Source organism: Pteronotus mesoamericanus, unplaced genomic scaffold (genome assembly GCF_021234165.1).
Source record: "Pteronotus mesoamericanus isolate MK-2021 breed Mesoamerican mustached bat unplaced genomic scaffold, CSHL_Meso_final contig_256, whole genome shotgun sequence".
Classification (NCBI taxonomy): Eukaryota; Metazoa; Chordata; class Mammalia; order Chiroptera; family Mormoopidae; genus Pteronotus; species Pteronotus mesoamericanus.
In genome coordinates, this window is record NW_026555108.1 from 1,329,834 (window position 1) to 1,346,810 (window position 16,977).

At 38.5% G+C, this 16,977-nt stretch overlaps 1 protein-coding gene across 1 annotated transcript in view; it reads left to right on the forward strand.

Annotated features, from left to right (window-relative positions):
• Positions 1 to 1,721: 1,721 nt before the first annotated feature.
• The window catches only part of HEPH (hephaestin), a 59,905-nt gene continuing 44,649 nt past the window's right edge, over positions 1,722 to 16,977 (forward strand). Inside the window, exons 1-6 of the mRNA XM_054574199.1 lie at positions 1,722 to 1,751; positions 8,772 to 8,977; positions 10,870 to 11,114; positions 12,175 to 12,387; positions 13,437 to 13,619; positions 14,725 to 14,979. Coding sequence (XP_054430174.1) covers positions 1,722 to 1,751; positions 8,772 to 8,977; positions 10,870 to 11,114; positions 12,175 to 12,387; positions 13,437 to 13,619; positions 14,725 to 14,979 — 1,132 coding nt within the window. The remainder of the gene's footprint in view (positions 1,752 to 8,771; positions 8,978 to 10,869; positions 11,115 to 12,174; positions 12,388 to 13,436; positions 13,620 to 14,724; positions 14,980 to 16,977) is intronic.

Sequence of the window (16,977 nt, forward strand, 5' to 3'; positions counted from 1 at the left end):
CAGAAGTTTATGACCTAGACTTTGCCCCACCAGCTCAGTCTTTGAAAGTCCTCCTCCCTGGACCCTGCCCCACACACTTTAAATTCAGGAAAGAAAAATGTGTTGAGCCTGCCTAGAGAACAGCATCTGCTCCAAGCCAAGATCTCTTCATCATAAAGTAAGAATACTAGGCGGTAGAACCGCCATTATACCTGTTTCTTTTCTATGTCTGGGTCTGGTAGGTAGATACAGTCCTTTCCAAAGAGGCATGCAATTCTCTACCTTTTTTTCCCACTCATTCTTTCCTTATGCTTTACATCTTTGAAACCTCTTTCTCTTCCACTTAATATCAAGAATGTGCCTTCTTCATGGAATGCTAGACATGTAAATTTATAGAACTGGGAAGGTCTGTAGCTAGCTCAAGGCCCTCTTATGAATAGAATGACTAAGGCCCAGAGAAGAGGAGAGAAGAGCCTGGGTCAGGCCTATGTACTGATTACTGCCAGAGCAAGCCAGCGCTTGAACCTAGGTCACTTGACTCAGGCCAGTGATTTTTTTTCACAATCTTCTCTTTCCAGAAGAAACAAGGATGGCCTTTGGTTTTAAACGAATCCAGATTTCAGTTTCACTCAGAAATTTTAGGGAATTTCTTTTCAGTTTACTTTTTAAAAATGTAATATTTCCAATTCTTCTGAATTTTCTCTGTTTTTAGGATGCTGACTTATATTAATTCAGTCTATCTTCTAGTTGTATCCAGTCTCCTCTATGGAAAGTATTGATAATAACAGTCCTTCGGTTTCACTCTAGGAGCTACTAGAAATGGCAGAAGCAGAGGTAATATACATTTAAAAAATTATCTAGCAGTGACTGGTAGACAGCAGGCACTCAATAATTGGGAAGCCATTTCCCTCATCTCAAAAGGGCTCTCTGGTTCTCCCCTAAGCAGCACAGTATGGTAGTGTGGTGGTGAAGAGTCTAGACAGACCCAGTAAAATTCACTCTTTTACATCCTAATTGTGTGACCTTGAGCAAGTTACCTTCTCTCTTAGAGCCTGGTTTTCTTTGGTTGTAAAATAAGGAGAATTAGTGTCCATGTCACAGGGTATCAGGACACTTAAATCATAGAACGCATGGAAAGTGGTTTCACATAGGGCCTGTCACGTAGAAACTTCTTTGTTGTGTCACCAGTTTTATTTTCCTTTATTACCAAGCAACCCTGGCCTCAGTATAACAGGCAGGGCTGATAACTGCTTCACAGCAAGAAGGGAAAAAATTGGTATGGGGGGTGCTCTTCCTAAATCTAGTAATACTTACCAAGGACCCCATTTCACAAATGGGGCTATTGGAATCTCTCTGTGAGCTTTGGCCACACTGACAGTGCATTCTCCTCCCTGTCTCAGCAAAGGCCAACTAGCAAGCTGCGATAACAGAAATGCAGCCCACCCCCTTGTAATTCCTCCTGAGATCCTAACCGGGATTTGGAAAACACCCGGATATGGTCAAAGAACCATCCCAGGTTTTGTACCAAACCAGACCGGAACAAAACATTCCAGTAGTTTAGTTTCTGGAAAGGACAGCACCCAGCACTGCCCCCTCCTCCATTCACCCTACCCCAGTAACACTCGCCAGATTGGAGTCCTGGACTTAATTTATGAGAAAGGCCCTGTAACCCAGGATACTGACTGAGCAGGGCTGGCAGACTCACGCTGGGGTCTGCAGTTCAGCATCACTAGGCTGCTGACATGAATATAGGAGGGTTTTCTCTAGCAAAGGTAAGCTTTCTTTTCTCTCTTTCTAAATCCTACTTTACCTTCCTTTCTTTGTAAAAACTTTTATTCATCTGGGTTTAGGGAAGTCCTGGGCCATTGGAGGGAAATTAAGTTGCTAAAAAGTTAAAGGAATCTTGGCTGGGTGCTCAGGGAAGTTAAAGCGAACAATAGGCTTCTTTTGTTCCTGTCTCCAAAATGGCCAGGACCACACTGGCTTGACTGCCTCAAGGACAATCCTGGAGTTGTAGAGAGTAGTTTTTTTTTTTTTTTAAATTAATTAATTAATTATTTTTTTTCAAATACATTTGTCTCTGCCTACCCCCCACCACTTTCCCTTGCCTCCTCCCTCCTTCCCTCCCTCAGCTCTTCCCCTTTGGCTTTGTCCATGAGTCCTTGCTATATGTTCCTTGACTTTCCCCTTCCCTCCCTTTCCCTGCCCCTCCCTCCCTCCTTCCCTCTTGTCTCTGTTGATTTCTTTTCCTTTCAGTGTTGCTGGTCTTATTTTCCTTGCATTTTTGTATTGTTGGTTAGGTTCCACTTATAGGTGAGATCATATGGTATTTGTCTTTTGCTCCCTGGCTTATTTAGCTTAGCATTTCTGTTGAAATACTATGCTGATTTTCCATTTCACAGGTTGAGTGGTTTGTTGATGTGATGGATCTGAGAACTACATAAATGAGAGGTTCAAACACTTAAAAACAACCATCTGATTTTATGTTTTGAGATCTAAATAGGCATTGAATAAACAAACAAATGATAGGTGAGCTAAGCTCAGCTTAAAATCTAAATTATTTGTCATATTTAGTGTCTAAAGAACAGAAATATTTTAGCAAACATGGGTTCAAATTCTGGCTTTGCCAGTAAATGGCTGCTTGACTTTAAGTAAGTCCCTTCACCCATCTGGCCTGTTTTCTATGCGTCACATTAAAGGGTTGAAAAAACATAGTTTCTAAAGGTCTTTATGGATGTATGAATCTATGATGCATTCAATTTTTTTACTGAACATCTATTGCATTCAAGCTTTTTGCTTGGGTTTAAATAACCATTTTTTTTGAGCTTCAAAACAATACTGTGAAATAAATATCTTCCCCATTTTTTGGATAAAAAAAGTGAGGCTCAAATAGATGAAAGTGACTTGTTGAGAGTCCACATAGCTATTACACGCAAGAGATAGGATTTGAATTCAGGTCTTTTGATTTTAAATTAGTATGCTTTCTATGATACCACAGCTGGAGTGTGTGGAGGTAAAGCAACCTCATTAGTACAAATGGAAAATATGTAGTGAAATCACATTTTCCCAGGAATGGTATGGTGATGACATGCTGGACATGATTATTAGGTGGCGGGTGGTGGGGGGCTCAATATTCTTAGGTTCCAACATCAGGTTTTCAGGTAAGTCCCTTCCTCACTAGGTCTCAATTTCATCACTTCTGATATTCTAGGATACAGTGATACTGATTAAAGAATAGTATAAATTTTACTTGTATTATCCCAAACCCTATTTAGCTTTTTAACATTCTAGTTTCCCTCCTAGTAAAGACAAGCCTATACCCAAGGAAGGTGAGAAAACCCCCATTTGGAATATATTTTGAGACACAGGGTGAAGAAATAACCAAAAAGCATTAAGAAAGCAGAGGATCAAAATGGATGGAAGGTTTTATTTTGTTGATATTGGAGACAGGACCCAAAATATAACTCAGCATTCCTGTTTGCATTTGAGTGATCCTTACTTTAGTATGAGTCTGTCCATCTCAGTCTAACACAACTGTGAAAAAGAGATTGAGAGAGAGAGATAAGAACATTATCACGTTAAAGGAACAACTTGCGAATTATAGGGAAAACAGGGATGAAAATTGTCATGTATCATGGTGACCAGGCCCAGGTGATGCTGGGATTACAGGAAGATAAGGTAAAAATATAAGAGGCCTGATTTGTTGTTAGCTGACTTTCACCCCAGGCTGGTCTCAGTGTATGTTAATTATGCTATGTCTAATTCCAAGTAGAGCAGAAATTCATATATTCTTTCTCTCTCTCTCTCTCTCTCTCTCTCTCTCTCTCTCTCTCTCTCTGTCTCTCTCTCCCCCGCCTCCTTCTGCCCTTTCTGTTCTTACTTTGTCTCAGGATTCTGGATCACCTTATCTATTTCATTTGTCATTTTATGTTTCCTTTTTATTTTTACCTCTCAGTCTGACCTTTCTCTAAGACTTCCTCCTACGGGCTCAGCTGAAAGAAAGTACTCCTGCCCAAGAGAAAAGTTTGCCTAGGGATTTCACATCCTTTATCTCATTTGATCATCTTAGTAAACTAATGAAGAACCCAAACCAGAGATTATCTTCATTTACAGCATGAGGAAACTAAGACCCAGGAAATTAGGTGACTTAATGATGTACAACTAATAAATGATGAGTTCAGAACTAGAATCTATTTTTCTAGGATTTAAAGTCTTTCAATTTTATCATGAAATATCTAAATGATTTTAAAGAAATTTTGTGGGTTTTTTCTTCTGTTTTTTTTAAATGCTTATCTGAGGTTTTTATTGATTTTAGAGAATTGTACACCTGAAACCTATATAATGAAAAAAATTTAATCCTCACCCAAGGATATGTTTCTATTGATTTTTTTCTTTGAGAGAGAGAGGAAGGGGGAGAGAGAAAGAGAAATGAGAGAAACATCTATCAGTTGCTTTCCAACTAGGGATCAAACCCACAACCTAGATATGTTCCCTGACCAGGAATTGAACCCACAACCTTTTGGTGAATGGGACAATGCTCCAACCAACTGAGCCACACCAGCCAGGGCTCTTTTTTCTATTGTAATAATTTATGACAAAATCAAATTTAAAAAAATGACAATAGCAACAACAAATGCAGCTTTGGGAAGAAAAAAAGCCAGTGATTAGAAAGAAAGAAAACTGCTAATATTTGTCAGATGCCTACTAAGTTTCCAATTCTAGTCCTTTCAAACATAACTGAAAACAGTACTCATACTTAAGTTTGTCTAACTCAAAATTTCTGTTCCCTTTAATTATATCATATTGCTTCCAAAGAGACTAATCTCAGCCATACGCATGTACCTGTATGCTTTGTATGTGCTACTGTATGTAGGAAATTTTGAGCATGTATATGTTATGGCTACCCATAAAATGTTAAAGCTCTGGGATCATGCCAAACTTTATTTCTAAAGATATTTCTTCATCTTTACTAATAATAGCCACTAATACTTTCTGATCACTTGCATACACTTGACCACATATTTGTATTCTATGCACTTACAGATCTTAATTCATTTAATCCTCACACTACTTGAGTGTAACTAACAGTATTAAATTCATTTCAAAGATAAAACTCCATGGCTACAGAAGTGAAGCAATTTATTGAGTCACAGAGCTAGGAAAAGTGGAGTTAGGATTAGTTTAGGTAGTCTGATAGCAAAAACTATGCTCTAGATGCAAAAGGGGAAGACAATCCTTATCTCACAAGATTTTGATAATTAAATGAGAAGGCAAATATGAAAAACATACTGTAAAGTAGAGCATGATAGACAAACACTAGCTATCATTGTTTTCCCCCAGGTTTTATTGTCTAGCTCTTTTGGTCATTAGTCACCATTGAATGCTTATTCATTGTATGCTGAAGATCTGTACCAGGCTCTTCTGGGAATATTTTTGGGTTACTATGTGCTTCTCCAATTGTGAAACTCTTACCTGGGACAGTTTTCTCCCTATCTAGTGAGTTTAAGGTACAATGGCCTTTCTGGCACATTCCTGAAAAAAAGCTTGAAGGAGGTCCACATTGTATTCAGACTTCCATTGAACTAAGGACACTGCCTCCATATTGAAGGTTCTAAGTCATGGCTATTTGCTTGACCATATGTAGTACTATATGTAGGTGCATGTGAATGCACCTGTGTTTCATCAGTGAATGGGAATACTGACAAAGTATGAGAACTAGAAAGTCTCTTTGAGAATTTTTGCATTAAACATTTTTGTAGTCCCACCTTTTCGCATTTCATTATGTTCTTAAACATGACACCAAAAAGGTAAGAAGTATATAGTCCAGCTCTTTTATTTTATGTATGGGGAAACTGAGGCTCACTAAGGTACATTAACTTTCTTAAAGTCATTCTGTATACCAGTGGCAAACTTGAGCTAGAACCAACTGGTGGGAAAATAATATGTTTGTGTCACTTTAGCAGTAGCTGTTTATGGTATACCTATAGGACCTATATCACTGTGTTGGCAATAGATGCACAAAGACTTCTAAGACATGACATTCATCCTCAAGGAGTTTATAGTCCAATCTGGAGAATAAACATAGTTCATGAAGCAGCTCATGGATAGAAAGGTAACAATAATACAAAATTTGACTTAATGAAACTGGGTGGTATAGGGAATAAGTAGTCCTTTAGAAAACAGTGGTATGAAAAGGCTAGAGGGGACCTTCTGGGGCAGTTAAGATTTAAGTTAGCTCTTAGAGTAGAAATATAGAATGTAAGATATGGGAGAGACAGTAGCCAGGAGGGAGAAGGAAGAAGAAAGACACCAGTTACTGTCTATTTTGTTCTAAGTGTTAATTGTGTTCTGTGCCTTTCATGTAAGTGTTCTAATTCATTTCTTCAAAACTGATATTGTTATATGTACTTTATAGGTAAGAAAACAGGTTCAGAGTAATTAAATATTATCCAATTCTATACTAGTGGCCAGTGGGGGATCCAGGTTTTGGAAAGAGAAACCCAAGAACAAGTTATCCCCTATATCAAGGGCTTTCTGCCAGATGTCATGTGGAGATTGGAGATTAACACTTGTACTAGTGCTGTGTGTAGAGGGCCCTGAGATTTTGTAGGGAAATCTATAGGTCTGTTTATTAATCAGGGTCAATATCTAGGCCTAACCAAAGTAAGTATCTGGGGATTTCCTATCCATAGGTAAGTCTGTGCATATCTTTGATTTTCTATTTTTGATTCATTGTCCCTATCCCATGTGCTTAGGATGAGGACCTAATGAAATAATTTATATAAATCATTGAATGTGGCATTTAGTGTTTAGTTGTAATCTCAATGAATGGTAACTACTATCATCACTATCATCATTATGAATTATATTGATTACATGTATTTTTGCCTATATATATGAGTATATGTGTGTTTCTAGAAGTGATCAAAACTATATGTGATTGCATGTTTAATAGTAAATGGGGTTTTCCCAGATATGGTTATAGTTAGGGATGTATATGTGTTCTCTGTGTATATTCATGTGAGTGTGCAAGTATATTTTCTGGAAGGTTGTATGGCATGGTGATTAAGAATGTAGACACCGGAACCATACTTCCTGGACTCACAGCCCAATGCTATTAGTCGTTAACTAGGTGATCTTGGGCAAATTATACTTCTGTTCTGCAGTTTTTCTTTCTGTAATGTGGGGATTATAATGGCATCTTCTTCATAGTGTTGTTGTGAGGATTAAATGATTTAATCTGTGTAAAACACTTAAAAACTGTCTTTGCACACATGACAAATATTGATTTATTATTGTTTTTATTCTGAAAGTGACAAAGTTTCTGTGTGACATTATGGTTCTATATGTGGATGCAAGTGTGTAGAGAACTTCTTTTAGGTAAGATTTCATGTGGCTATGTGTATGTAAATATATATATGTGTGTTTATATTATGTTGCTTGTGTTTCTAAGTTTGATTGTAGCTGTTTATTACATAAGTGAGTGCTCCATCCCAGTCCCAAGAAGTCTAACCTCCTGGCTGATGTACTGGAATGAGAAGCTAGTGACTTAGTTCTGACTCTGACTCAGAATTGGACCCATGAAATGAGTTTGTGCATAGCAGAGAACCAGCAGAGAACATTTCCTTTAAGTTAGTATTTCTGTGACACATTCTCATTTGTTTTATTTAACTTTTTAACTTTTTTTCATTTTTTACTTTTTGCTATTCACATGGAGAAAAGCATACAAATGCTAAATTTATAGCTCAATGTATTTTCCCAAACTGAACACACTCATGTTACCATTCTGTAGATCAATAAACAGAACATTATCTAGAAACATTTCCCTTTTTCCCTTCCCAGTGACTGATACCTACCTCAAGGGCAAACACTATCTTGGCTTCTAGAAACATAGATTATTTTTGTATGATTTTGTTTACATAAATGAAATAATAGAGTATGTATTTTTAAAGCAATTTTTTAAAAAGAAGGTATTTTATTTTTATATTTTTAGAGAAGGGAAAGGAGGAAGAAAGAGAGGGAGAGAAACATCACTGTGTGGTTTCACCCCACAGACCCCTCCCAATGGGGACCCAACCTGCAACCCAGGCATGTGCCCTGACTGGGAATTGAACCGGTGACCTTTGGCTCGCAAGCCAGCACTCAGTCCACTGAGTCACACCAGCCAGGGCTAGAGTATGTACTCTTTTGTGTCTGATTTATTTCTGCAACATTATGTTCATGAGCGGCACCTATATTTTCATGTGTAATTGTAATTTGTTCACTATCATTGTTATGTAAAAGTCTATTGTATAACTAAAACACAATTTACTGATCCATTCTAGTGTTCATGGACATTTTGGTTGTTTCCATTTTGAGTCTATTAATATTCTACTAAATGTCTTTTGGTGAATTCTCATTTTTAAACACATATCTTAGGGGAGGGAAGGTGGCAACAATGAAAACAGAGGCTCAGGGAAAATTAGTGACTTGATTTAGGTACTGAGTGAGTCAGTGGCCCAATCAGGCTTCTGGTGCCTGTTTCCTGATTCTTGAGCCAAGGTAAAGGAACTGGATCCAGATTTCTCTTTTGAAGGAAGCGATGCATAATTATCAGTATAAGTGACTGTTTAACTTTGCCCTCCAAAGTCCAATGTGTACAGATCATTGAACACTTGTTGAACTGAAAGTAATCAGGTAAGGTATAGATTCTGGGGTAATCCATTCTTGCTTTCTTGTCATTCCATCTGTCTCTTGCCCCTTTAATTTCCAGACACATGCAAAACCCCTTTGTTCTCTTTCTTGCATGCCAGGAGCTATTCATTTGCCTGTTTCCCAGAGTAATGTGGGCCATGGAGCCAGGCCATCTCCTCTGGGTTCTGCTGTTCGTGCAACCCTTGTGGCTCCGACTGACTGATGGGGCTACTCGAGTCTACTACCTGGGTATTTGGGACGTGCAGTGGAACTATGCGCCCAAGGGAAGGAATGTCATCACGAACCAGCCTCTGGAAAGTGACACGTAGGTTTAATCTCTTGTGGAATTAGAGCTGGAGTTGGAGGGCATCCTTGAAATCAGGAGGTAGCCTCTTGAAGACCTTTTCTCAGGGTGTGTTAGTAGTTAGTTACTGATCTCTCTGAACCGTACCCTCAGTGGCATGTTTGCTGAGAATAAGTATAGTTGACTCAAGAGTCAGAATTACATGTGGAGTCTGCTTTTCCGCACTGAGATGTCTTAGCATTTTTAGGGTCCTAATGGTAATTTCATATTCTTTTGGTGCTAAGATGATATCCACAATACTGTTTTAAAAACAATTCTTTAGCTTTTTTTAAAAAAGAAAGAAACATAAAATATATATAGTATTTGTAAGATACGTGTAGTGGAACTATACTAACTTCAGATATGTTAACATGAGAAAAAAAATAAAGTCTTAGAATCAAAGAAAGAGCAGTAATAGGTATCACTTGTGTAATACTCTGCTTATGACAAGTATCATGCTAGACATTTACATACTTAGTCTCACCTAATTCTTACAAAAATTCTAGGACGTTTGTCTGAATATCCTCATCTTTTGGATGAGAAACCTGAGGGTCAGGGGCATCAAATAACTCAAGTCCCACAGCTAACAAATCTAAGAGTTAGGATTTGAACTAGGGTAATGTGCATGCAAAATTGGTACTCTTCTTACCATTTTACCTCTCACAGCCCCCACAGGATTAACCTTTCTTTCTTTTTTGTAGATTTTTTTTTCCTTTTTTTCATCCCAAATTGTTTGAATAAAAAAGGCTGGGGGAGATAGCAAAGGAGTGCTATTTTTTCCAAATTAAAGTAAATTGGCATACAATATTATATTAGTTGACCTAGAAGGTATTATAAGTTAGACAAAGACAAATATTGCATGATTTCATTTATATTTGAATTTTTAAAAATATCAAAGCATATAAACAAACAAAATGAAACAAAAAACAAATTTAGAGAAACAAAGATTAAACTGATGGTGGGATTAACTTTTCTTGATTTTAGAGCCTTGCAGATGCTTCAGAAATATCTCTTTTTAGAAAGTAAATGAATGTAGTAAAGAATCTTTTCTGATCATGAATCACTTTGTTTCTCCAAAGCCTTAGAGTCTTCCAAAGTTCACTGTAACATCTCAGAGCCCTATAGGAAGAATTAGAGTAAGAAAAACTTCTCTTTTTTGACAAATCATTTTTCTATCCATCTAGTTTTGAAATCACAGAGTGTTTGTTTTAAAATTGTCCTTGAGGGATAACTTGTTATCCCCCATCCCTGATATTTTGAAGTAGTAGTTAACATTTATTAAGCTTTTACTATTTTCCGGGCACTGTTTTAAGCTATTCACAAATTTTAATTATTTTATCACCAGCAACACCTGTCCAAGTTTAGTACTGTGATTATCTCCATTTTACAGAATGGGAAACTGTGCATAGAGAAGCTACATAAATTGCTCAAAGTCCCATAGATTTGGAAGTGGTAGTATCAACATTTAATTGAACTATCCTGGCTCCAGGATAGACCTTAACCATTACGCTATAAAACCTCCCATATATAGTAGAATGAACCTAAGTCAGGCAACGTTGGTCACTTAAAAGGAACACGTCTTGTCTTTGCTGTTTCCCCATTACTCTATATTAAATTAAACCATGTGAAATTGCCTTTTTTGTAGGCTAAAAGTGGTCAAATATCACCAATTTCACATGCTTTCACTTTATACTTCCCATTGTCAAACAACTGAACTCTAGTTTAAAGCTTTTGTGCTTTGATTAGTACGTCTCATTTCCTCATGTTCTGCCCTAAACAAAGATGGACACTTTTTGGTCAGTCTCCTCTGGAAAATAACCCCCCAGAGGTTTGAAGATTGTGGCAAAGTTGTGACTCTCTTTCTTTCTTCCCAGAGTAGCTTCCAGCTTCCTAAAATCTGACAAGAATCGGATAGGGAGCAGCTACAAGAAGACCATCTACAAAGAATACAGTGATGACTCATACACGCATGAAATAGCCCAGCCTGCCTGGTTGGGCTTCCTGGGGCCAGTGTTGCAGGCTGAGGTGGGAGATGTCATCCTTATCCACCTGAAAAATTTTGCTACTCGACCCTATACCATCCACCCTCATGGTGTTTTCTATGAGAAGGACTCAGAAGGTAAATAGATACAGAGGGCTCATAGAAGGGCTCATAGGTACAGAGAACAAACTGATGGTTGCCATAGAGGAGGGAGTTGGGTGACCGGATAAGAAAAGTTAAGGGGTTAAGAAGTACAAACTGGTAGTTACATAGCAGTCATCAGGATGTAAAGTACAGCATAGGGAATATAGTCAATAATATTGTAAAAACAATGTATGGTGTCAGGTGGCTACTGGAAATATCAGAGGGGATCACTTTGTAATTTATATAAATGTCTAACCACTATGTTGTAAACCTGAAACTAATATAACATTGAATGTTGATTGTGATTGAAAAATGAAAAATAAAAATACAAACCTGCCTTCTATCACAAAGAATTACTTAAATGGCATTTTTGGAAAATTGTGTTTTGAAAAGAGAAGAGTATGCTCTGAGTATAAGGGAGCATTATTCTAGGGTCAGAGTCTTCCAAAAAGTCTATTTTTTTTTCTTAATAGGGAATTCAGTTTACTCATCTGTATCTCTCACTATCCCAGGCCAGTGATCTATAATACAGATACCACAGTGACTGAAGAGAATAGAAAGAGAAATCAGAAAGTCCTGACTTGGCTACCAGTGCTCTCTGTATGACCTCTGGCAAATTACTTTTCCTCAGGTTCTTTTTCATAAAATGGGGAAGTGGACTAACTGATCATCAAGTTGCCTTTAAAGTGAAATTCTTTGATTGTTTTCCAAAGCCAGTGCTTTCAGGAAGAGAATTCTGTTCTGTCCTGTGCCTCGACGCCACTGGCTTTGCACTAGGTTATCCCTAGCAGTAGTTTTTGTGGTTACAGCTCTTCCCCCAATGGCTGCCACCTCTCCACCTGTTGTTGATGTGAGGTATGGGGTTCTTTAGCTAGATATTACCTGAATCTGTGACCTCCTCATGTTGTGAGGAACACTGCTGAACCTTAGAACTTTATCTTCTCCATAAGACTGGACCTATGTATCTCATATGTCAGCCTTCTCTTCACTTCTTTATCTGCCAGGCTACTTCTCACTCACCCTGGGACTGAGCATGTGCAATTTCATTTTCTAGGCTCCCTCTACCCAGATGGCTCCTCTGGTCAGCTGAAAGCTGATGACTCTATTTCCCCGGGAGGCTACCATATCTACAATTGGACAGTTCCAGAAAGCCATGCACCCACTGATGCTGACCCAGCCTGCCTCACCTGGATCTACCATTCTCATGTAGATGCTCCACGAGACATTGCAACTGGCCTCATTGGACCCCTTATCACCTGTAAAAGAGGTATGGGCTCCAAGGGTGACCTATGAGATGCAGCTTAGAATATCTATGGGAAGCAGTGATATTGTTGGACTGCCTACATATTAAGCAGCAACCTGAGGAGTGTTAATTCAAAACTATTGTTTATCAGCAGGAATAAACAATGCCAAACTCCCTTTCACTATTCTTTTTTAAAAACCCTCATCCAAGAACATGCTTATTGAATTTAGAGAAGAGGGAAGGGAGGGAGAGAGAGAGGGAGAAAAACATTGATGTGAGAGAGAAACATTGATTGGTTGCCTCTTGTACGTGCCCTAAATGGGACCAAACCTGCAATCTGGGTATGTGCCCTGACCAGGAATCGAAACTGTAACCTTTTGGTTTCTTGGATGATGCTCAGCCACCTGAGCCACACTGTCCAGGGCCCTTTTTGCGATTCCTTTTCTATTATATTACCTTCTTTTCCTTGGAAAAAAAACCCCTTTTCTACTTTTTACATTTTTTTCTAATCGCTTAAAAATTTGAATTAGTAATGATGACAGTTAGGTCACATAAAAGTGAGTTATGTGGTAGGACCTTAAATTTGGATAGCATTGAAAGTGTAGCCCTCAGGATTTGGGGAGGATTGTGGATATGGTTTGAAGCAGTGTATGTTTAAGGTATAGCAAGGCCTGAAGACCCAAATGTTGCAACAGTGTGGTCAGTTTAAGGCCCTGGTTTGAGGAAGTCTCCATCTGCTTTTCTGTTGCTGACAAACTCTTTTTAAAAAAACACTTTTATTGTATTTTTTCCATTACCATTTAACTTTCTTATATCCCCCTTCCCCCAGCAATCACCACCCTGTTGTCCATGTCCATGAGTCCTCTTTCCTTTTTTGTTGATCCTTCCACCCCCAACCCTCCCCCAATAGTTTCCAGCCTGCTCTCAGTCTATGAGTTTGTCCCCATTTCCTTGTTAGTTCAATTTGTTCATTAGGCTACCTCTCTTCCTATATCTTTCTTGTGAATACCTCTTGCAGTTTACTGTTGCTAAGGATAGGAGGTTCTTAAGGGCACCTTTCTTCCTTGTATTAGGAACCTTGAATGGGAACTCCCCTCCTCGGCGGCAAGACGTGGACAATTATTTCTTCCTGCTCTTCAGTGTGGTAGATGAGAATCTTAGCTGGCATATCGATGAGAACATTGCCACTTACTGCTCAGACCCTGCCTCAGTGGACAAAGAAGACGAGGCCTTTCAAGAGAGTAATAGGATGCATGGTGAGCTGGGATGCAGTGGCCACACTGTGACATTAAACACAGATGCAGGGTCTCCACTGGGCCCAGCATTTGGTGGGTGATCTCCCATACTGGTCCTTTTTAATCCTGACAAGGACCAGGAGTAGCAGGTAGCTTTACCTTGTTTTTATCTCTGAGGAAACTGAGGGTTACACAGCAGATAAATGGCACAGCTAAAATTCCAGTCCTAATCTGACTGCATACAGTGCTCTTGTCATTAGGTAATCCTTATGATTAGGTACCTAATGAAGATTAGGTATCTTCATTAGGTATCCTGCCTCCTCAATGTGGAATGGTCCAGGGTGTTGATTCCATCTGCTCAGTCACTTTGGTGAGGGCTGTCCACTGATGCAATCAATTAGCATTTCTTTGTTCTAGAAAGGATGCACACTGGAAGAATTACCCACTTTTTGAAGAAAAATTGTTGCCTATGAGGGAATTCATCATGTCAATTAAATTTAAAACTAAGTAAAGGCACAAAAACCCTGAGATATGGGCAGAGAAGTGATTTTTAGGAAAAGAGACAAGTTACTTTTGCTTTTGTTTAATTAACGGAATGGCTTCTTTACCTTTGTAACAAAGGTGGGCTCAAAGTCAGACTGTCCCAAGGGTGAGTAAAAACTCCGAGGGAAGATGTAGGGGGTGATTTGGACAGCTCAAATTTCTTTTGTATTTTATACCAGTTTCTTATAGTAACTATGGTAATTAATCAGCTGATTTGACAATTGTCCTATGGAAATTTTAGAAGGGGATTGGCCTGGAAGAAAATAATAGCTTACAAAATAAACCACATTCCTTAAAAAGCTTCCTCAGATTGCTGGGTTGGAACATTGGCTTTACCAGCTAATAGCTCTGTGGCCTTGGGAGAGATAACTTTACCTCTCTAAGCCTTGGTTTTCTCACTTTTGCATGACATCATTGATATCTGCTGATTTCCTAAGGTTGTTTGTGAGAGTTAAATGATATAATGTGTATTGTTTTAAAACCTCATGTAAATGTTACTTATTATTATTATCAGATGGTAAGGTTTTTCCCACTGGGCTGCCCTTTCCTAGCTCTGACATTTTCTTTTGATTTTCTTTTTCAGCAATCAATGGCTTTGTATTTGGGAACCTACCAGAGCTGAACATGTGTGTACAGAAGCGTGTGGCCTGGCACTTGTTTGGCATGGGCAATGAAGTAGATGTCCATACAGCCTTCTTCCATGGACAGATGCTGACCATTCGGGGCCACCGCACTGATGTGGCCCACATATTTCCAGCCACCTTTGTGACTGCTGAGATGGTGCCCCAGAAACTTGGCACCTGGTTAATAAGCTGTCAAGTGAATAGTCACTTGCGAGGTGAGATCCAACACCTCTGACCCTTGAGGGATGGGAGGCAGGTGGCAATATGGTCATCAGGAGCCTGGGATTCTAGATAGGTCTTTCAGGTGAGACAGCAAGGAAGAAAGGATGAAAGGCTAGACTAGTATTTTTTCCTGGGTCAGCCATTAACTTGAACAGTGATCTCATGCCCGTCTCTCTGGGTTTCATCTTCTTCATCTGTAACATAAGATGAAATAGGGGTTGATGATTAATAAATGGATTTTTAAGCTGATATATATGTATTTGCTCAGAGTCCTAAAGAATTAAGACCTGAAGTTGTTTGCAGCTGATTGAACAGGGAGTAAAGGAAAGATTGGTTTAAAAAGTATATGTTTTCTGCAGGAGATCAAAGTGTTGTGGGCAAGTGCTGACGCTCTAGTTGGGACCCAACAGAAATATGGGTAGAAGAGGATTTTCATAGGGAGAATGGTTGAAGTAATGGCACAGTGCATTGAGGAGCTTCAGAGGAGAGGAAGAACATATGAGGCAATGGAAAGAGCACTAGATAAGTGATTAGATGGTTTCAGTTGTTTCAGCTCTGTGAAAAACTCACTGTAATAACTTTGGAAAAGTCCCTTTCCATTTCCGGGATTCATCTGCCACATTTATAAAATGGATGATTTGGTCTAAATAGTCTCTAAGATTCTCTTCAGCTGTCACTTTCTAGAATTATTTAATATATGGTAAATTAGATGGATATCAGGAAACATGTGAGTGTGTGAAATGGATTTGAGTAGGCAAGGAGTTATAGACTTGGTAGGATCATGAGTCTGGAGTGGTAGGTTTTCCCCAATAGGGGCCAGCTACCCATGCTCCATCACCCAGGGTCTTCCCTTGGTCCCAAAGGCTCTTGGGTGAGTATGAATCCAGATGGAGGTTAGAAATGTAGCACAATAGCAGAACAAGCAGGGGCTTAGAGCCAGATAAACCTGTTTTACCAGTTGCTTTGTTAGCTTTGGTAAGTCATACCACTTCTCTGGGTGTCTCTTACCTCAACTGATGATTGCAATAATAATTCCTACCTCATAAAGTTATAATAAGGTTTTAGAAAAATAATATGATTTTGAGTCTTAAAAACCCAGAGAATGTTCAGACCAAACTAGTGGATATAAGAGAAGAAAATGAGCACTCAAATTTGCAATTAAAAGATAGGAGCTGAAGTCTCAACTCCGCCACTGATCAGCTGTGTTATCTTGGGAAAGTTGCATAACCTCTCTGATCCTTAGTTTTTTCAACAGCAAAAGGGGATATTAAATGTCTGTTTCAAAAAAAGTCTGTTTCACAGGGTGGATACAAAGATTTGAAAGAGATAACATATGTAAAGCACCTGACACAGGGTCTGGCCCATAAACTTATTCAAGAAAAATCAATATCCTTTCCTCATCCTTTTTTGTATATCAGATTTCTAATTTACAATTTTATTTTTTTGCATTTTTTTATTGTTCTAATTTACAATTTTAAATCTCCTTGAGACTTTATGAGACTCAAATAAGATAATGATCTGAATGACCTTTATAAGATGCCAAGCGAATGTAAGGCAATGTCATCATTACCACTAGAACTCAATGTAATATTTTTCACATTTTGGAGATACTATTTAGAATGTACATCTTCAAGACAGACCTAAACCTGAAGCTTCATCTCCATGTATAGGAGCTATTCCATTATTTGAGGAGGTTCTCTCTTTAAAAATTATTTAATTCTCTCTTTTTAAAAATTTGATGCTCCCACCAGCCCAGTGTGGTATATTTCCTATTGTCCCCATTTATAAAATAAGGGTTAAACTTTACATCTAGGAATTAACTTGCCTAAGGTCCTACAGATAATGATAAGGCTTGGACTTATACTCAGGTATTCATAATTCATGCTCTGTGATATGTGTACACTGTAAGCCTTTTGCAAAGGAATGAATGTCTGATAAATGCATCAGTGGTGTTCAGCAGGTAGAGATACTTTAATTCCCACCTGGGCTCC